The sequence below is a fragment of the Lissotriton vulgaris genome, chromosome 5 (assembly GCF_964263255.1).
Source record: "Lissotriton vulgaris chromosome 5, aLisVul1.2, whole genome shotgun sequence".
Lineage (NCBI taxonomy): Eukaryota > Metazoa > Chordata > Amphibia > Caudata > Salamandridae > Lissotriton > Lissotriton vulgaris.
Window position 1 is genome coordinate 1,016,788,288 of NC_141693.1, and position 22,556 is coordinate 1,016,810,843.

Below are 22,556 nucleotides of genomic sequence, written 5' to 3' on the forward strand. Positions count from 1 at the left end.
TGTCAGTAGATTTTTGCTCTCTATCTTTTATCAAAGGAAAAAAATAGGGCATCAACTGTAACTGTATCGATGCTGGGATTGACATGATGGTCCTCTTTATCTCCTTACGAATGCATGTATCTGCTCAAATTACTCCCAACTTGTATTGTATTTTATATTTTGTGTTTTATGTATTCAAGTGATAATATGTTTTTAACTATTAATGAAATGCAATGTAATGTATGCACTGTCTTTTATGGCATATTAGCCGAAATAAAGAATTTAATGAATGAATGAATGAGTAGTGCGCTATACAAGTATCAATTTACAATTTATGTTCTGTCAATTGATACATAATCTGCATATTATTACCAAATACATTTTTATATTCGACGGATGAACTATAACTAAAGAATCTGCATATAGAAACCTCATATACAATCCTCTTCAGGCTGGCCAACTTTCACTTATTGATTGCTGTATTTATTCATCAAGGAGGTAAATAATTGTCATAGATGGTTGTAGCTTCTATAATGTAGTTATTATCGAGGTAAGAGTTTTTTTTATTGTTTTCAATATGCAACAAAATCTCTACAAACTTAAATACATTTGCAACAGCCTAAAATAGGCAAATATTTTAATAGAAAAATATTATGTGTCATTATTACGGAAAATTCATATAAACATTCAAATGATCTCAAAGCAACGGTTAAGTAAAGAAGACATTAAGGGCCCCAAAGTAGGTAGGCATTTACCGGTCGGTAACGGCCGAATTCGGCCGTTACCGACCGGTAAATGCCTTTTCCTATGTAGGAGGCATTTATTTACAGATTCGGTATTTTTACCGAATCTGTATTTACCAAATCGGTAAAATTACCGATTTGGTAAATACAGACTCGGTAAAAATACTGAATCTGTAAATTCTAATGTAGGTAGCACTGTTGACAGTGCTAGAGGCCTCTAAGAATTCGTTATTGACCACCCAATACAATTGGGTGGTAAATAAGGAATTCCTGTATACATGCACATCTGTGCATGCACACCTGTGCCATGTGGCACACATACATGCCCTAAGGGCATGTATGTGTGTCACATTGCACATAAGCCAAAAACAGGGGTGCTACAGGGTGTCAAAGTGACACCCTGTTCCCCCTGGCAGGATTCGGTATTTACCGATTCGGTAATTACTGAATCGGTATTTGCCATTGATTCCTATGGGCTTCAAGGCCCATAGGAATCAATGCCAAATACCGATTCGGTAATTACCGTATCGGTAAATACCGAATCTTACCGATTCGGTAATCAATTAGGTAAAAATACCTACATCCCCATTGCCAGTTCTTAAATACCGAATCGGTATGATTCGGTATTTAAGAAGTGGTAATCTGGGATTACCTACATTGGGCCCTAAGTATTTACAAAAAGACATGGCAGAGTTTTTGCATTTTTGTTTTTAAGGCTGATGTTAGGAATTTTAAAGTGCCTTGTTCTAAGGCAATTCCTTGATGATCATGTGATGTTCCAAACAACAGCTTCTTACTGAAAAGAGATGCTTCAGGAGACGCAGAATAAACGCAAAATGGAGCTCCAGCAGAACGATTTCTTGCATGTGCACAACCATAGTGCTGAGAACTTAAATACGTTTTTGTACAAGTTTGTATTCCACCGAGAACCCTTTTCTTAAGTTCTCTGGTACATTGAGATGACAGCATTGACACAATGGCGGTCCTGTCATTTAAGACGAAATCATTCATGTTAAGTGAATATAATTTTATATTGTTTCTGCTAATTGTATGTAAGTTTCTTTCTTCAGAAACCACTGTAGTTTCTGGATGACTGAGATCTATTTTTCATCAGTAACGAAGCACCAATAATTAGTTGCATGGTACTGGTGGTGTGATGACTCCGCACCTGTAAACACCAGTACAATGCACACAGTTAGTACCGTCAGATATAATGGAATGGAATATAACTGTGCAGACCCAGTTTTACCTGCTTCAAGTAGGTGTCAAATGTAAGTGAAAGGCTGGTGCAGAGTGCAGGTTGGCAAATTTTGGCGGTGAAGGTTAGAGAGAGAATGAGAGAACTTTATTGGCAGGACCCTTACATCCTCCCACATGCCTTGAAAGTGGATCGGAGGGGCAGGAAACGAGACCGGACATTTATGCAGCCTATTCACAAGGTGATTTTACCAGCCAGATTTTCCAGCAGGTAAAATCAGGCCTGTCGTTCCCACCCATGGTGAAACCGGGTGCAGGAACAACAACCCAGCCATGACTGAGTGCGCAGAATTCCACACAGGAATTCCGCTCTTTGTAACTTAGAATTTGGAGCTTAATGTGCTAAAATGTCAAACTATACAGATAAACGTTAAACAAATATGCCTCAAAAGTTACCTGTAACCACATCTATTGCATAGTTGGCTTTTTCCATTACACATTTTTTAGCCTACTCTGCTGCATAATTTGTGTTTTATTGCCATATAATTCCTGTGGCCCTGTATTTAGGTCACAATTTTTATATTTATTTACAGCAGCAACATATACACTATGTTGGTAACATTTCAGAATTTTTGAGAAAGGCGCATACGATATTTATTGTTTCAGCCTAAAAACTGTAGCATGGGAGACCTAAAATATACTCTTGCCAGGTTCTCACTGACAGTACAAACATTTTTTCTCAATTATAAATGTTTATAATTAATTCTACATTTATTGTTTTTCTCCACAGCTAAAGAGCAGTATTTCATCCCAGGTGAGAAACAATTCTGAAGTACATTATGTTTTGTTATGCCAGAGTATGACAAAGTTTAAAATGTGGAATCTTCAGGTAAAGGTGACCTACAGGCTCAAATACAAAGAGGGAACATAGCGAGCGAATTATCTCATGCTAACTATATCCCAAAGTACTGTCTCTTTCTCACTCCATTATTGAAGAGAACATTCACTACAAGATGGTAGGACCAGACATCCCTTCATTGGTTGCTGTAGAGGCAGCTGCAGGCCTTTTACATGTTGTATATGTAGCACTGCTTCAGCTCCCTTTCTTCCCTCATTGGTTATGAAAAGAAACACTATATTTTATAAGGAACATTGGGGCATATTATCAAGAAAGGGCGTTACATTATCACCGCTTTTATCGGCAGGAAACTGCAGATAAAGCGGCGATAATGGGCTTGATAATATGCTCTATGAATTCCAATCGAAGCCCATGTTAGATGTGAAGACATCTAACATGGGCTTCGTTTGGAATTCCATGGAGCATATTATCAAGCCCTTATCGCCGCTTTATCAGCAGTTTCCTGCCGATAAAAGTGGCGATAATGTAACACCCTTTCTTGATAATATGCCCCGTACTTTCTTGACTGAGAAATTCTTTCTCTCTTTTGGTGGGGGAGTTTCCCACATGTTCTCTTAATTCCTTTCTTGGCATCTTCCTAACTAGTGAAGGCCTTGAGCTAGAGTTCATGATGCACACCTCACTTCTGTCTGTTTTATGGCTTTCTTATCCCAAAGAGTTGTCTGAATGGGCGTTGGACTGAGACAGCATTTGGTTCACCAGTTCGTCGCTCTGAGATTTCCTCTCTGATGTTTATTTTTTTTTCTGGAGACATGGATTGCTTTTGGCCCGCAGAAGCCTTATCTGGAGAGTGGGAACCCATTTTGTTAAAAAATATCCAGAAATGCAAGAAGTCGCCTACCTAAAGGTTCAATTATGCACTCACTTTCTTGAAGATAATCCTTAACATTTGAAAGAGGCCTGGTTGGTTCCTCCTGTTTCTCTGCCCTCCTTTTAGTACTGTGCCACAAGAGATTCTGTCGTGAGATCTATCCTAGGACAGAGTCCGTTTCCACTAATTAATGCACTAACGAGAGGGCAGCATCCTTCTCGGTTATATTCCAAGCGAGGAGGCTAAGGCATCCAGGGTATCAACAAGCAGTGTGATGGGTCAATTCTTTTCATGCACTCTCTGCTTTCCTTTATAATGAAATCGGCCCCTTCTTTAAAACAATGCCTGGCAAATGCACAGGAGAAAATGTTTGATGCATTGCTCCTTCTCTGAAAATTGTAAATATGCTGTTTGTTATCTGAGTTTTCTGTGTTTTTTAAAAAGAAGACTTTTTATGTTCGAAGAAATGTAATGATTTTCCCACGACATGATCTTTTCCCCATACCAGCTTCCTGTACGAAAGCGAGCATCACTGGAACCAAGCTCTTAGTTCTGCCACTATGACCTCCAAAATAAATTGCTATTATCAAAATGGGTGTCCCCATTGGTGGACTCCTTGTCTGACTGTGATGTCCTCACTTAAGAATGCATACCTATAGACCTACTTAATTGGACACTTTTGATACGGTAGTTTTTGAAGAATACCTTCAGACATTTGAAAGACTCTAGAATATGTATACTGGTAAATTTCCATGTTTAAACAACCCTGCATCAACCAATCTTACACTTTCCATTTGATTTCACAGGAATAGTGGAAGATTGCAATAACTTCCACATCCATTCATAATACATTGTCTATTTAATTGAACTAGGAACTGAAGATTATCAGCTGAACAGTGAGTGCAACAGTGATGTGGTGTGTCCTCCAAAATGCAGATGCGAGTCAAACGTGGTGGAGTGTTCCAATCTGAAACTCACCAAGATCCCAGACCGGATCCCGCAGTCCACTGCAGAGCTGTAAGTACAACTCATCCCCACTTTAACTGAGGCGTACATTCCACATCCCCTGTGTCATGACGTAAATGTTAATGTACGAATATGTGGTATATCTGCTCAGTAATCTAGAAAAAGCTCTGTTGTACCATTGATTTAACACTGCTGCTGGAGCGAGGACACACATTGCAACACCAGAATTCAGGTGCAGCAAATTTACAAAATCTGTTTACAAGATACATTCATATTCAGTTACAGATATATATGCAACCACATGCTTAATAACATCTCAAAACCTGTACACAAACAAAGCATTCAAAAATCTATGTGCGGGTATTTACTGAACGAGCTCACTAATTAGGGCAACAAGTGATTTGTGGGTTGAAGGAGAGTCCCTCACAACACATGCAGGGCAAGCCTTGACATGAATTTGATTAGGTACATCTCCATGACAGTTGTGTACAAAACAATTAATTTTATGCCGATATGTGTAGCATAAAACACCTCTAAATCAAGTCATCTGAGAGTTGAAAAGTCACAATTTAAGCAGTCTCTAGCATCAATCTTACCTGGGTGGATAGTTCAACATCCTCCCAGACCCCAGTCACTCCAAATGATACACACAAATGCATGCACATACTCAGAAACATATGCGGAAAGGGGTGTGGACACTTGAAGGTCACCACAATGATATATGGCATACTTGGAAAGCAGTTCATTTTGTCTGCAGTCATTCCCACAGTAGAGTCTATTTTTCTTTTCTGTAGCACAATGGTTATTAAATGAACCACCACACATTTCTACAGACAAGACATAATTACAAACTGATATTTTAGCTCTTTATTCAAAACATTCAATATAGCATTCCCTTTCAGAGCTGTTATTGTATGCTAACTGATTATAGTTGTTGGTGTGAGGTGCTTTAGTACTACTGTGTGTGTGCGTGGGCAGGTACAACCCACACTGTGGGGACCGGTTCGGTCCTCATAGTTTGTGTGTGTGTTTGTGCATGCATGCAGCTAGATCTTAAGTGTCTTAGGTAACGTAAGTAATTTTTCTTTTATTTTTGTGTTTCTCCCATAGGCGCCTGAACAACAATGACATTTCAGTATTAGAGGCAACAGGGATCTTCAGGAAACTTCCACACCTCAAGAAAATGTGAGTCCAGGAAGGCCAAAAAAAACATACATATTCACTGTAATATATTTAATATTAGGACGATGTTGTTCAGTAACAAAGTAATAGGCATGCTGGAAACGTGAATTAATGGAAATCGAAATGCCTGCAACCTGGAAGTGCCAGTAAAGAGCAAACTCCAAATAAAGAATGATTATGTTACTGAGAGTCTATGTAGTCTGCCACTTGACTGCAAAGCAAATGTTAAACGTTGCTAGCATTGAGCTTAAGAAGTCCCCCACCTATAGAGGTTTCATAATCAGCAAGACAATGAGTGGGTAGTATTAAAGCAGAAAGTTGTCCCAGTGAGTTAATGCTCATCGTTGAACAGTGCTTAATTGTTGCCAGTAGATATAGGTGGCAGCCACTTGCACTCAGTTTTGGGGACAAGACTAAATTGTCATCATCAGACTTTCACCAAGGCCAAAAGATAGAATGACAGGTAAGGGAAAAAGGACGAGAAAGAAAAAGTTAGGAAAACAGTTACAAAAGGAGAACGCCGGAATGAAGAAGAACATGCAAGAGCAAGTTAGGGAGGGTAGGGTGGTGCAAGAAACAGGCATGAGGTGCAATCAAACCTAGGCAGGCATAGTGTCCCCCTACCTGGTATGCAGCATGCAGACAGTGGGCTCCTGAAAAAACGTTGAGCACCTGCATGTATTTTTTATGAGCATTAACACTGATATCTGCTGTTACTGAAGGTCACAAGTTTGAATCCCAGTAATTCTAATTTAGCGTTATTTATTTCAAAATTGACAAATTGGGTATCATTACATTGAAGGATAACCTGCTGCATGTAATTTACTATTGTCTCTAGGTTCAGATGAAAATCAACCTGAACTTTGGGCATAGAATAGAGGTGTGTATGGGTTAAGACTCCATTGTGGTCTAAATCTGCACACAGAGAGCTTGCAGGTCCTTAATCCTACTTCTGGGAAGAATTACTAAATTGAAAATTATCTTTGGAGCAACACATTTCAAGTTCACTTGACCCATTTGCTCAGAAGGGTTTCTTCAACACAAATAGAATCAAATACAGTGCTCGTTCATTTTTACCTTAACTAGATTTTCAAAGTGGTCAGGTTATCTTTAATGACTTTCGGTATGATCTGAAGGATTTTCTTCTATAAATGCTAGCAGCCGACGTAGGATTCAATTAATTTGTTTTGAGAAAGGAACGATAATCACTATTCCGGTGGCACGAAACACAGAATCCCTTCTCCATCATCAAGTAGAGGAAAATTATTCAATTTACCTCTTAGTTGCCATTGGCAAACAAACAAACCCGCATAGTGTGGGGTACAAACAGATCTGGAATTGAGTGGCACAGGTATTGCCTCCTTCCCACTAACACTATAATGTCCCTCCGGATCAGTCTATTTGAATTTTCCATGGCACGTGGAAATCACATCACAAGTGGAGACCTGGCCTCCAAATTTCTGGATGTTCACTATCCACATATATCTGGTGGCTATCACTCAGAGAAAATAATGCAGAGTAGTCCTAGAAGGAATTTCTAAACAGCAAACTTAGAACATGCTCATTCGAGATATATATAGGGCCATATGTATCAAGCTAATTTGCATTCGCAAAGGGTGAAATTCTGCGAATTTCGGCTTTTGCGAATGCTAATTAGCTAAATGGTATGTATGTAACATGTTTGATGGAAAATAAGGAATCGCAAAATTTGCTATTCCTTATTTGGCGATTGCACTTAAGGAATCGCAAATTTTGCGATTCCTTAAATGCAATGTATCAAAGAAAAAATATTCCAAAAATGCCATTAAGGATTCGCAAATTACCACCAACTTCTAGTTCGTGGTAAGTTGCGAATTCTTTTAAAAAAGCTTTTTTCAAAAAAACCAAAGGTGCCATATGACGCTCATACATGCCCTTAGGGCATGTATGTGCGTCATATGCCCCCAAATGTCATTTTCAGGGGTGCAGCAGGGTGTTCTTGAGACACCCCTGCACCCTTGAAAATATTCCTAATTTGCGATTAGCAAATTGCTAATCGCAAATTCCCCCTTCATTCCTATGGGCCTCCTGGCCCATAGAAATGAATGGGTAATTTGCAATTACCTATTTGCTAATCGCAAATTAGGAATGGTAAGGAATCGCTATGAAACAGCGATTTTGTACATACATACCGTTTTGCGAATTTCAAAAAGCGATTCCTTTAAATTCGCTATTTGGAATTCGCAAAACAGAACTATGATACATATGGCCCATAGTTTGTTTGTTTAACTTTGTAGAGGTTCCTTAGTCTTTGCATTAAAAATTAACATATTCTACTATTAAGGCTCATTGATGAATATTTAAATGAAGAGCTTGTTGAATATTTCGGTTTTGCCACGCATGAGCAATGAGTCACATACCATATCATATCACCATGCAGCATATCAGCAATTTAAAACAAGGAAGATATAAACATACAATTATGATAAATACCTATACAGAGTAAATGTTTTCTAAAACTACAGTTCTCCTGTCACAGAGTGCACATTTTAGACATTAACAAAGTCCATGTGCTAGAATTGAGAAACTATATAATTCCTAAGAAATGTTCTGAATAAAACAATATGCAAAGGAAATGATACGTGGCATAGAATGCATAGCAATATATGGGAGCCTTGAAGTATACAGAGTTAAAATCTCAGTGGTTGGATTTTTAGTTGCTGCTCATAAGATTTAAAAATCTCTTAAAAAAAGAATTTGTAATGCCTCGAAGTCATGAAGGTTCCAGCGGGATCTACAGGATTGTAATCTATATTGCACATCATTTTTTTAAACCTGAAAATGAAGCATGATATGTAATTGTTCCTCTTGTATATCGCAGTGAAAAACTAAAAGCAAAAAGTGATTTTAGTAATATCACATATTTTATTTTTCTACTCAATTGCTCCACAGTAATCTGAGTAACAACAAAATCAGTGAGATCGAGGAGGGGGCATTTGAGGGAGCGGTGTCAGTAAGTGAGCTGCACCTGACAGCCAATCATTTGGAATCAGTCCGGAGTGGAATGTTCCGGGGCATGGAAGGACTGCGAACCCTGTAAGTATGGCACACTGAGTTACCAATAGTTACCAAAGACAACATACACTTTTCAGTTGTCTACTGGACCATAATGTGACTAGATGAATTCAATGTCTTTCCAACAGTGGCCTGTCATCATAGCTAAATTGCATTGCAGTATTTGTATAGTGCTTCATATCCCTGACTATGAAATGAAGTGCGCCATTTTTGATCATTTTCTTGGGCATCCTTTCTGTGTTGAGTTTGGAAGTATGTTGGGAGTAGAATGGCCTACATGGAAGATGTTGGGTAATTTGAATGAGATTCAAAAACATGGGGTAGCACACATTGTGGATTACTAGCGTGAGATGTTCAGAGAGAGTGATAATTGATGCATTCATGCATACCTTCTTACTAGTTTGTTTAGAAAGTCTTCTGCATATTGCAATTAAATAGATGGGAAGAGCCATATTGCAGTACATGTAAATTCTTTGTACTCATGCATACATTGAGTTTCATAATTGTGCTGTATGGATGGAGAGGGAGTTCCCATTACTTGATGATTTGTAAAAGTGTGGCACGTTCAATGGAATGGCCAGCCTACAGCACACATGTGTCTGTCCTATGGATTGCTTGATGAGCAATGCACTTTGCTTTAAAGTGGACCTGTCTAGCTATTAGTATATGATGCCAGGGGGTGATATAGCCTTGCATTGGTAGACTGATACGCTGTCTTGATGGCTTTCTTTTGAATTCTATATAATTGTTTTAAGTAGAGGTTCCTCCAAGATACATTCCGTAGCCATAGTCAAGATGGGGGATTACTAAGGTGATGGTAGATTAAACCTTTTGAGGGACAATATGATATGAGAAAATTTGTTGAAGGTACATCATTCTATGAAAGCTTTTTTGGCCACTCAATTTACTTGTGGAATAAGGAATAAATTGGAGTCTTGAACCACACCTGGATTCTGTAGGTCATCCCGAATGTAATTGTGGGATCTTAGAATCTGAGGCAAAATGGTTAAAGAGTTATAGTTCATCCATTTGCCCCACATTTGAATCTCAGTTTTTGAAGTGCTTAGCTTGAGGTTGCTAGCTAATACCCAGTGGTCGAATGCTTCTATGCACTGTCCGATGGTTCAAGGATCACATTCTGCTGATTTTTATTTTTCAATCATAGTTGTAACATTTGAGAATAATTAAGGAGGGGAGGTGAGGTGAGGTGGTGGACAGTAGAATATGTTGAATATAAGGTAAGCAGTGGCTGAAACTTCTGGAATGCCAGATGTTGAGTTTAATTGTTTAGAGGAGAAAAGAGGAAGTGAGATAATGAGTGAGGTATGAGGGAAACCATTTCAGGACGGTTATTTGCACTGCCATGTCATCAGGTCTCTGTAGTAATGTAGAGTGGTAACCTGTATCAAAGACAGATGAGTGATCAAGTAAGAGGAGTGTCTAATTTTTTGCAACCTTTGTTTGATATCATCCCTTGTAGATATCAATGCAGATGCAGATTCAGTGCCCGGCCCGAATACATTGTGGTAGCCTGGGAGCAGGTAGCTTGAATCTGCTCCCCCACCATCACAAATGACTATCCCAATCAGTATTGTGAATTTACCCTTCCTGCTGCCTATTGTTTTAAGGCACCCCTGAATGGTGTGTTGTCTTTCTGAGCTGCAGAATCCTCCTTTACAGTCAGGCCTGAATCTAACATCCTCCCCTCTTCAACTACTGATATCACTTAGTGGTGTTGGCTCTCAGCACAGGTCACAAAAAGCTTTCTGTAAATAAATGGGAAATGAAATTAATGCATTTTTTAGTTTGCTGTCCTTAAATAAATGTTTTCTTGAAAAAGTTAAAAAAACGTCTTTCACTTTGCTGGTCTTTTCAGCAGAATTACTGTGTTGCTAGGGGCAACTGGCTTCTGTAGGTCATAAATGCCCTCTCCTTTTGTCAGTTAGAACCTGGCGATCATTTTCTTGTGTTGCATCCATGCTTTTAGATTGTGAGAGAAGGTCATCCTCTCTTAGAGTAAGGCAGAAAGCAAATATGTTTCTGGTACAGTTGAAGCTTGTTCTGCCATTAGAACTTCTGACATTTTTTTCTGCATGCCACAATAACAGACACGTAACCCAGTTATCTTCATGTAAAGGAGGAAGCTGCTTATTTGAGGAAACGTCGAAGCTTGTACTTGTCTCTCGCTTTGCAAAGAAGGAATTAATTTAAGACTTTTGTAAAAAAGACAAAATGTGTGAAACTTAAAAAATTGATGGCCGTATTGTGATCATTTTATGTGCCTGCTAAACAACACAATATGGTGGCATGTACCCATCTTCAAGGAAATTATGCTGTTTGCAGTGCATGGATTTCAAAGATAGGTTGCTGGGGGTAACTGCTACCACCATACTATAAGTCGCTCAGGGATCATGAAGACAGCAAAAAGAAGTAAAGAGGGCCGTGGGCGTAGGAAGTGTGGGGGACACGGGGATATATCCCCCCCAGATTTTGGAGTGGGGGGACACGGGGGACAAGGGTGGGGGAATGAGGGACAAAAGATTTTCCCCTCTCTCTCCTGTCTGTGGCAGGGCCATTAGCGCATGGAAGCGCTACCTAATGGCCCTGCACTTGACCTGCCTGGAGTAAAAGAGGCCACCCGCCCTCTGCCCTTTGTTATGCTGCAGGAAGGCTTGGCGCTCTGGGAAGGTCAGAGAAGGGGAAAAAACTGTCTCTTTTCCTTCATACCCATTTCTGTCTGTCTCGCTCCTGCTAAAGTTCTGATTTCAAGAGCTCTTATGTACTCTCTCTTGCATCTCCTTTTCTTTATTTGTTTCTCTGTGAAATGGATCCAAAATAGGCGAACACTTTGGCTGGATATTTCTTCATTTACTAACCGTTTTATAATTCCAAAGAAAAACCTCGGGACGGACAGAAAAAAAATGAAATACCTAAATTAATCAATATAGAGTGGTCAGCAGACAGGCCATATTGTTATTTACATCCACACATATTAGAACCACTTTACAGAGTTTGCCAGTGAAAGCGCTTTCTTTTTTTCTTCCTTCTTTGAACAACATTGTTTTCCCAGGGTGGGGAAGTGAACCATTCCTAAAGGGACTGCAATACCTGGTTGATGGGTGAAGTGTAAATGTTTAATACAATTGTTTTCAACTGTTTTAATTATTTTAGCTTATAAAATGTGTACTGCGGCTCTGTGTTCGGGGATGTGGTTTTTTTTTAAACCAAACTGCTTACATTTTGAAAGGATATAAGCAATGGACATTGAAACAGGTCCCTTAATGGTCCGTAGCCATGTCCTGAATTTTTCAGGAAAAATCACTTAAATTTCTGAATAATGAGTTTAAAACTGTTAAGGTAACCATGTTGTTCCTGAATACATTTCACATGATTTGCTTATTCTTGCATTCTTTATGAGTGTTTGCTTTTTTAAGGGTGTTCTTCATTTTTTTTCAGGCATTTTACTGTTGTCTAGTGCATAATTTGAATTTAGTTGCAGCACAATTGAGTTGTAGCTGAAGGCAGTGCAAGTTTCTCTCAGTAGGGCACTATGGTGTTCAGTGTGGGAGAGGATGTGGTACTCTGGCCAGAGCTGCTGAATTTGGAACTGGCGCACCATTTTCAGCCTTCATGACCAGTCCACACTCCTGACCGAGCTCATTCGATGCTACACCTTAGAAAGACCAATAGACCTTAGAAGCCCTGATGTCTTAGCACCCGCAGGTGGAACCCAGCAGTGGCAAGTGTGAGTTAACCTTGAAGGCCTGTCCACCACAATCCATACTGCAGGTTACCTCCAGTCTTGCTAGCAGGCATACAAAGAAGCACACCCTAGATTGACAGTGACTGTCACTGAGGTCACAAGATCCTTGAGGCCAGTCCACCGCATCCATTGGTACCTCCATTGGCCTTTTTCAGCAGTAGTGGTGCAACTTACCAGGGGTTGACAAAGTAGGATTTGCATGCACGCCAAACGTAGGGGGTGATTATAATGGAGGTGGAACCGCCACATCACCCTGTCAGTGGCAGTCTCACCGCCATCGGTGACTGCATCTACGCCAACCATATTACAATTGCAGGTGGTTCCCTGGTGGTCGGAAAGCCCCACCGCCACGCACCGACTGGCTCCTTGAGCCTGCCAGTGCGGAGGAGGGGCTCGTGGTTCCTACAATGCTGGTGGTACCTACCAGGCACCACAGTAAGGATTACGATACCCCTTACCCACCAGCCTATCCTTGGCAGTTAACCCACCATGAAATTTTGGTGGAAAGGGACATTGGAGGCCCATAGTGGGCCACTTTCCTCCAGCCCTCAGACATGGGACCTGGGGTGCATCTAAGGAACCCCCCTACATATCATTGCACCATGTAGCAGGCACCGCATTCTGCCTGCCACGTAGTGCAGTGATATATGTAACATGTCAGTTTTTACATTGTTTCAGATGCTCCGTCCATCACCACCCCCTTTTGTACCGCTTTTGGCCGCCATAAGTGTGGCAGGGTATGTTTAGACGTGAGTCCCTTGCTCACTTTGCCACTGGATTCAAGCAAGCCGGGCTGAAAACGGCTGGAATGCCAGAACCCGGTCCTCGGGAGCTTGTTTCTGGTCCAGGGAAGACATGGCTTGGCAGTCCTGGCTGGACTGTTCCCATGAGGCACAGGGTCAGACTGATTTGCATATAGTCATGTCTAAACTGGGGTGGCAGAGTGGGCTAAAGAACGGTGATGGACTAAACCCAGATCTTTTGACTGGGTGTGAGTGTTTGATTGATTCTGATGCTCCGTCCATCACCACCCCCTTTTGTACCGCTTTTGGCCGCCATAAGTGTGGCAGGGTATGCTCAGACGTGAGTCCCTTGCTCACTTTGCCACTGGATTCAAGCAAGCCGGGCTGAAGACAGCTGGAATGCCAGAAACCGGTCCTCGGAAGCTTGTTTCCGGTCCAGGGAAGACATGGCTTGGCAGTTCGGGCTGGACTGTTCCCATGAGGCACAAGGTCAGACTGATTTGCATATAGCCATGTCTGAACTGGGGTGGCATAGTGGGCTAAAGAACGGTGATGGATTAAACCCAGATCTTTTGACTGAGTGTGAGTGTTTGATTGATTCAGATGCTCCGTCCATCACCACCCCCTTTTGTACCGCTTTTGGCCGCCATAAGTGTGGCAGGGTATGCTCAGACGCGAGTCCCTTGCTCACTTTGCCACTGGATTCAAGCAAGCCGGGCTAAAAACGTCTGGAATGCCAGAAACCGGTCCTCGGAAGCTTGTTTACGGTCCAGGGAAGACATGGCTTGGCAGTTCGGGCTGGAATGTTCCCATGAGGCGCAGGGTCAGACTGATTTGCATATAGCCATGTCTGAACTGGGGTGACAGAGTGGGCTAAAGAACGGTGATGGATTAAACCCAGATCTTTTGACTGGGTGTGAGTGTTTGATTGATTCAGATGCTCCATCCATCACCACCCCCTTTTGTACCAGTTTTTACATTGCGGCAGATGATGCAGCCAGCAGCACCTCCTGCAATGTAAAAGATAGGCACGGCGAACGCCATAGTGGCGGTCGCATTCGTTGGCGGACGGATTGAAGTCCTCCTGCCTTCGTAATCAGCCCCTAAGTTTGCAAACTTCATGGTCTCTGCTTCATGCACAAACACTTTTAACTCGTGCAGCCTTCTTTAGGGCCACTGGAGTTATGCAGCAATGGAGGCCAACATTATGTTGCAGTGTTAACTAAATGATGCAATAATAAAAAGGCTGCAATGTGATGTAGTGCATTTTATGATACTTTATTATTTTAACATATTTATACATACTAACAGCCTCTGCAAAGCTTCTGCCTCATTTGTACCTATGTAACATACAAATGCAGCAGAGGGAAAGGTGACCAGTCAACCTTTGCAAAGGGCCCTGCAATTCACAGAACATAAGTCACATTTATTTTAGTAATTTTTGATCCGTTTGAGCTACAAAAATGTTTTGGGTCACATTGTTAGATTATGCAGCAGATGATATATTATGTGGCAAATATGATACAGCCATAGTTAAGTTGAAAACATTTTCCACTTAACTTAATTTTGCCCCAGCATTGTAGTTGATCAATTTATAAGTTCCCCCAAACCCAAAAGTCGAGTTTGGGCACAATTTGCATTTTAAAAGTAGTCCTACAACACAGGGCTACTTTTAAACTGACCTCAGGCTTCAGCAGTGCCCACATGCAAACGCAGAAAGGGCTGCTGGCCTCTAAACTGCCATGCCCTATTATAATCTAGGGACTTAAAGGTAGTTCTAATCTCCCTGCCCTATTATGAACTAGAGCCTTATAGGAGAGGTCATGCCGATCATAGGGGTACCCTAATACATAGTGCACCCTAGTGTATGTAGGTGTTTCACAGTATCTTTAAGTGTCTCTTTCAGAATAGCACTGGCCCAGTGCCTGTTCAGGCAGAGGCCAGGGTCAGTCAGAGTCAGGTACCACCAGTACCAGTCAGCAAAATGTTGGGGAGGGTACAGGATGGCGTTGCAACACTAAAGAAGCACAAACTCAGAATTTAAAATATAACACCATGGTTGGGGGGTTCTCTTTAATAATCAGAATTGATTTCTATCCTAATTAACCCATTTTTTAACTTTAGGATAAGGAAAGACTGGAGAAAAATCATAATGTTCTAATCTATACCTTGAAGTTTTCATGCATGTCTTTGATGACGCTTAATAGCTCACTGTTCAATGTTAGGATTTTAATTTATAAACTGCAAATACTAAAATAATCTCTCAGACAAAAGCAGTAACTCACTGACCAATTTACATAATATGCATTTTGTGATCTGCGTGCTACACATTCTTTGCAGCAGGCATATTAACCCACTGTGTCTACCTTACCAAGAGTCAAAACTTCCACTAGACAAACCTCCGATCTCTCTCATTAAAGAACATTAATCACCAAAGTTATCTTCACATTTTTATTGTTGCCTGAAAATTGCTGGAGACCTAGAATGCAGCAGCAGGTACTTTTCAAATCATAATGCACTTGCAAACACGACGCCCCCACCCTAAGTCAGCGACCTATGTTTGCTTGGTGCAGCAAGATTCCTATACATGGTTATTTAACATTTGGTCTGATTACTATATGAATGTAAATAACAATAAAGCATACATGAAAACTGTGACAACATGCCTGCTTTTCTGAATATTTCACGTCGAAAGCATGCGATTGTATTTGTTTTACGGGCAGTGATTTGTATAAGGTCACTGGAAAGTCCACAAGGTTGTCCCTGTCCCCCCCCCCCAGAATTTTTGTGTCTCCTACGCCCCTGAAGAGGGCTCTTGGACCTCTAAGATCCCTGCTTACTTTCTGTAGCTTCCACCTCATTCCTTTTCCCCGAAGCAGCAAATTGGAGCGGTTTAATTTATAATAGTGGGACAATGGGGCAACGCTCTAATGTCAGCAGGGTCCAAAAGGTACATACTTACCCTTTTCTTAAGATGAGTCGTAGTCCATGCTGCGGCAGATACACTAACTCCATAATTCAATAGTTACTGCAAGAGCTGCTGGCAAAACATTTAGGAAGCACAAAGCGGAACCCACTACTTTATGTTGCTAAACTGTGTTTTTTGCAGTCATTTACTAACTCATAGATTTACCACGTTTTCATATGCATCATTGACAGCACAATTCCATTGAACAAAGATGCATGCTCAAGCGGAATCGGGATCATGACATGGCACAGTTAGTGTGTCACTAGCAGATATGGTAAAATTAAGCATATAATAGACATTTGGCCCCATTTGGACATAAATTCAGGTACTTACCCTCAGTCACACTCTTTTATCTCCACCTAGCCAAAGTTTCTATCAGCATGAGTGGAGTGATAGACTTTTAAATATGCCACCTCCTTCCAAAAAGGAAATACATTTCACTGAGACATTTTACAAATCATAATCAGGTCATTTGCTTACAGTTTGTTGAAATCATTATTTACTATTTTAAAGTTACAAATTGTGCTAATCAAAATTAGGTGAATAAAGCAAACATGGTAATGCACGTCTGTGAGAATTGCTTTTTTTGCTGTTAAAAAGTGCGCCTCCTTCTTTTCAAACTCCCCAAAATTATTTTGGCCGGGCATTTCAATGCAAATTGATACTCGACCAACAAATTGGTCTTCTGTCAAATGCCTAAATATCCCTTTCTGTGTTCTCAGTGCACCCTTGGTGTTGGTAGACGTCCTTCTACATCTGTAACTCGAGAAAATATTGTGAACTGTCTAGTTTTTCAGACATTGATGCCATCTAGAATCTTGAAAGTTCTCTGCACTGAGGAACTATGAATATTCGGCTTCACAAAATGCAATTAATTCACCTGATGTAGATAGACTAAAGGTAGGAATGTGACAGTAAGAGGTCACACCTAGTCCTTCCCTTAGATGTGGTCCTTGCTGATGTGGTACTTTGTGGGTTCTTCATGTTTTCCAGCAAGAGTGCAAAGCTTTTCAGCCAAAATGTGAGATACAATTTTGTGGGCTTGGGTGGTGCAATCAATATATAAATATATACATATATAATTATGTGTATATATATACATATATATGGTATTTAACAACATTTTATGGTTTCTTTAAAGCAGCCTATAGTAATTTAGAATAAAATATTTAATTTTGTTTTCATCTAAACATGTAATATGGATTTAAGTGATTTAAAATGTTGATCTTTATGAGGTTTCAGAATATTATATTGTTTCTTACTTCCTAAAACAGATGTATGTGTTATACGAAAGATCAGAGGTTCTGGGACAAGGGAAATGAATGCATGCCAGGTCTGAATGCAAGGTTGAGACTGGGTGAGTGTCTAAGAATGTGAGGGATGGTTTGTCAACTACAAAACAGAAAGCAGTAGGACACCTCCCTATTTTGAGCCACTACTGCAAGGATATTTATGTATTCATCGGTCACAGCTTTAAATAATGGTAGGGTTTATGAAATGGACTCTCTTGGATAATAGTAAAACCTCTTAAATGTGTGCTGTATAGATGGTCAATAGACTAGGAAAGAAAAAGAAAAATTAACTTTCCAGAGAAGAACATGAAATGTCATCATACACCATGGCCAATATGTCTGGAGGAAATAGTGCTTAGATGGTTTAGGACAGAAATGTCCTTTGCATTAAAGGTCCATTCTGTTTTTGTGCAGAGTTTGGTCATCTTTAGCGGAACCATTTGTGTAGTTTAGTTTTCCTTTCATTTTTGCATATCTTTACAATGTTTTCTATGGCTCTTATTTTACTAACATCCTATTTATTCTTTTTTAGTCAAATGTATGCCCCTGGCTCCCACTTACCTACCTTCAACAGTGCACCGCAGTTCACACCCCCTTCCCTCTTAATATTTTTCACATGCTAAGGAGAAACTGTGATTGGTGATCTGTGCAACTTTCAATCTAAAGTTGAAGGTTTAACAAACCATTTTCTAGTCTTACCTAATACAATTAAAGCTGATATGGAAACTCTGAGTCTAGTTAAGAAAATCTTAGTTGCTCCCCTGTCATCGTTCCTTTATTTTCTAACAGGTCCATGAACCATCTGTTGTCAGCCTGAAAGTGATACTGACTGGTGCTTGCCAAGGGCAATAGGATGCTGTGGTAGGAAAGGAGAGAACTGAATTGTTAGGAAAACTCTCCCTCCTACCCACTAAAAAATGTTCGTTATCATTGACTACGAATTGAAGAAAGTCAGTGGCAACGAATTTTATAGTATGCAATGTTAAATATTTTGGTAACATGTGGGCAAATTAATTTTTTTCTGCAAACCTAGAACTAGCTTTAGTGCACAGAAAACCTAAGGGGCATATTCATCAAAGACTTGCGTCACCCTTGCTCCACACTAGGTAGCGCAAGGGTGATGCAAAACATAGAATGATATATTCTAAGTCACGCAACACCACCTTGCGTGGCCCTGTGTGGCTTGGTAAATCTGGTGCAAGGGTTCCTGCATTGGAGCTAGGCACCAGCTTGTCTGCCAGCAGAGGCAGAGGGCCGGAATGCAACATATCTTGGTAGATATAGTGCTTTCCTGCCCTCTCCCTTTTACGCAGCACAGGAAGGTGTCTTGCTGCATTGTGTTGCATTAATTATTTATACATATGGCCTTATATTTGTTTATAAATGGCACATCCTGATTCATACAGTCAGGATCTGCAGGCACTTAAGTCATTGGATTGAATTTAGTATGATGAAAATTCCGCCGGTCTACTGGATTTTCCATAGTATTAACTTTGAGATTAGGTTTGAGGCATGAGGGTTCCCAGGGAAGGGGCATGTAGCAGCCATCCGAAAGATAATGAGCACTTGCAATTGATGGCAATAAATATGCTCTAATTGTGGAGATTGGGTGTGAAAAAAGTGCACCCCCTCCATATTTGCAATACGGGCCAGATACGGATATCTCCACTAGAAAAAAGGATTTTCTGTTAGGGAACGCTGCAAAGTGTTTCCTGTGCTACTGCACATTTCCACCACACTTACTCCTGTGGATTGACTGCATGATAGACAATCCATAGGACCATAGACAGACTGGATGTTTGTGACTCACTAAAAAGTCAAAAATGTAAGCAATTCCTTAGAGGAAATCCACTAATACTAGTTTTCTGACTTAAAAATTGGTTATCAAATTGTGTACAACCAGCCAAATATACTAAATTGTTCTTTTTCCTAATTCAGGATGCTGCGGAATAACAAGATAGGCTGCGTGCACAATGACAGCTTCACTGGGCTAAGAAACGTGCGGTTACTCTCCCTCTATGATAATCAGATCACCACTGTCGCCCCCGGAGCATTTGACACATTGCAGTCACTCTCAACTTTGTGAGTCCCAATCTGCATGTTATGTAGTCTTCTTATTGAACATGTGTTTATTGCTGCTATCTGTCTGATCCAAAATACCCTCTGCTACATGTTGTGGCCCTTTGTATGTTTACAAGTACTTCATATTTGATCCAAAATAGCATTGGGCAGAAACACTAACATCATACATTTATGGATATTGATATCAGTAGAACGGCCACATAAGAAAATGCCCACCACATCTGCTCAGACAAACTATTTTGAAGGAGTAGGGGTCTATCTTTTATTTTCTTCTGAAATCTAGTGTCTTGTATTGTTAGAAGCTTCTATTTAGCCTACAACCCATCATTGACCTCCATTGTTTGCTTTATATATAATATGCTTTGTATTTATATATTTATTTATATCTATATATTTTGAAGACAACACTGTAAAGATGAGTAACAGCGCATATTGTTGGCAGAAAATGTATGGAAATGTGACAGACAGAAAAACACTGGCAAACATGTTCTAGGTTTTTGACACACCTATGAATATGGTGGGGGATTGCACAGGGTTTGTAGGTCTCCTAAACTGTTGTCCATTCTGCTTACTTGGATTTGCTATGCGTATTGGTTGTCTTGCAACCAGATGGGACTCAAACAAGCAGCCTATGGAACCAGACCGAGTAGTGGTGACAGCTGCATTACAAATAACGCTCAATATCAATAAACTGTACCTACTCCAACAAATGTTCTAACCATTAAAATGGCCTATTGGGTTAACATACCAACTGAATACCATATGCCATCCACGGTTATACATTTTTGGCATGGTGAGGCTGGTCCAGTATTAATACCCGCTAAGCTGCTAAATTGAACTATAATAATTCTGTAACCAAACTGTTATTTTGCCATATTCCAAGAATGATGGTTTTAACCCAGGAATAATACCTGTTGTGGTGTCCTCGTCTGAGCTGCGGTGGTTATACCCAGGCTGATGTGTCCAATGCTTTCCGCCATGTTTGTTTAGGAATCTGTTGGCTAACCCCTTCAACTGCAACTGCCAGCTCGCCTGGCTGGGAGAGTGGCTGAGAAAGAGGAAGATTGTGACCGGGAATCCTCGTTGCCAAAACCCTGACTTCCTGAGACAGATCCCTCTTCAAGACGTAGCTTTCCCCGACTTCAGGTGTGAGGAAGGTAACCCACAGCATACTGCCATTTTCCTTAATTTTAAAATTGTATATTTCCTAAGTTATAAGTTAAACTAGGGAATTGTTCACATGTATAGCTGTGAAGCGGCCAGATGATCACATGTGGAGCTTTACATCCAGCTGAGTAGACAAAAAAAATACGAGAAATGTTATTACTTTATGGTGGTGTGTTAGCAACACACATCTTTCTGTCTCGGACTTTGACAGGGGGTTTTTGAAATAGAAAGACTTGTCATTTTCTTCACAAGACATTTTCTGGCAATAAACACAGCTGTAGTATATTGTTAGCATTGCAGGTTTTAATTTATTTTTACTTATAGCTTATGTTTGTGAGAAGGAAGGGACAGAGTTAGTCTTAGAGGTAAGAAGAAGTATGAAACAGTGTCCATACCTTGGTAGCTAATGGTAATAAGATTAATAATAGTAGAGGTTCCCTTGCACAATAGCAGGACACTTTAGTACCCTTAGTCTATACCCAAATGAAGACCATTAATAGGGAGCTAGAAATGTTAATTTAGATGCAATATTCTTTGAACCACAATAGATAAGTCCGTCCTGCCTCTAAAGGCATGTGACTTCACAGTGCCATCTGCATGGAAAATGACTTTTCATAGGTGCTTTGAGAATTATTAAGAATTCAGGACTTTCCCTTGAAAGACAGACAGACTAGAAAACTAAAAGTTAAGGGTCCATTGGTCTTGTCCTCGGTGGCACTCCACCTGCCCCATACATCTGGCCATTTTAAACCTGTAGTTTTCCACTCTTGGCGACTCTGTCACCGTTAAAGGCACCTCTTTAGAAGTTGTACTTCCCCTCACTCCAACCCGTAATCTGGATGGATTTAAACTCCAGGCTCAGGATATTTTCGCTAAAGGCAGTTGATTGAGTATCAGATGCAATGTGGCTTAAAGGGAAGGATAGCTTGAGTGAGAAATACGTCACGTGGGAATATGATCACCAAGACCATGGTGGTAATCATGAGAATATTTATTTTCCAAGAAACGTTCTTGTATTGGGGATCTCAGGAAATTAAAACATTCATGACAAGATCCTTCTCGCTCCTGTGCATGCAGGTGCAGAAAAGCTATGGTTTTGATATGCATTTTGGTTTTGTGGTGTTTGCATGGAGACATTGTTTTATTAGTGAGAGAAACTGTGTTCAACACAATTCATCAATTATATTTCCATGTTTCATTTTAAACAATAGAGAATTAAAGACAAACTAAAAAAAATACAACCAATAACTGGAGTACACGGTCTATTATTTGTACATGCCTATAGCTAAAACATAAGGCACACTCAAGCAATGAAACAGAAGACATTAGTTCACACACAGTACATACCCTTGCACTGCAATAGAGCTTATCCAACTTGAAATCAGAGTATTCCTTCTGTTTCATTTCCACATATCTGTGTGGTACCAGTGATGCCATTTTAAGGCCCAGATGGAGCAGAAACTTATGGAAACCACTCAGATCTGTTACCAGATGTCTATGAGTTATCATCCCATGGCATATGCTCCATCAATTAGTGCTTCGCCTCCAGCTGCATCTGCTCCTGATGTGCAAGAGCAGGTTATTATTGGTGAACCAGTAACCGAGGTCCCCGTTAAACACGATCCAGCAGCTAATGAGAGTTACCTTCCGACTAGGGGTTACAAGATCCGCAGGAATACACAGATATGTG

At 40.4% G+C, this 22,556-nt stretch overlaps 1 protein-coding gene across 1 annotated transcript in view; it reads left to right on the forward strand.

Moving 5' to 3' along the window:
* Window positions 1-22,556, forward strand: part of SLIT1 (slit guidance ligand 1) — an 842,620-nt gene that overhangs the window by 627,787 nt on the left and 192,277 nt on the right. The window contains exons 15-20 of the mRNA XM_086922632.1: window positions 2,710-2,733; window positions 4,522-4,666; window positions 5,726-5,800; window positions 8,729-8,872; window positions 19,556-19,699; window positions 20,690-20,856. Of these exons, the coding sequence (XP_086778758.1) occupies window positions 2,710-2,733; window positions 4,522-4,666; window positions 5,726-5,800; window positions 8,729-8,872; window positions 19,556-19,699; window positions 20,690-20,856 (699 nt within the window). The remainder of the gene's footprint in view (window positions 1-2,709; window positions 2,734-4,521; window positions 4,667-5,725; window positions 5,801-8,728; window positions 8,873-19,555; window positions 19,700-20,689; window positions 20,857-22,556) is intronic.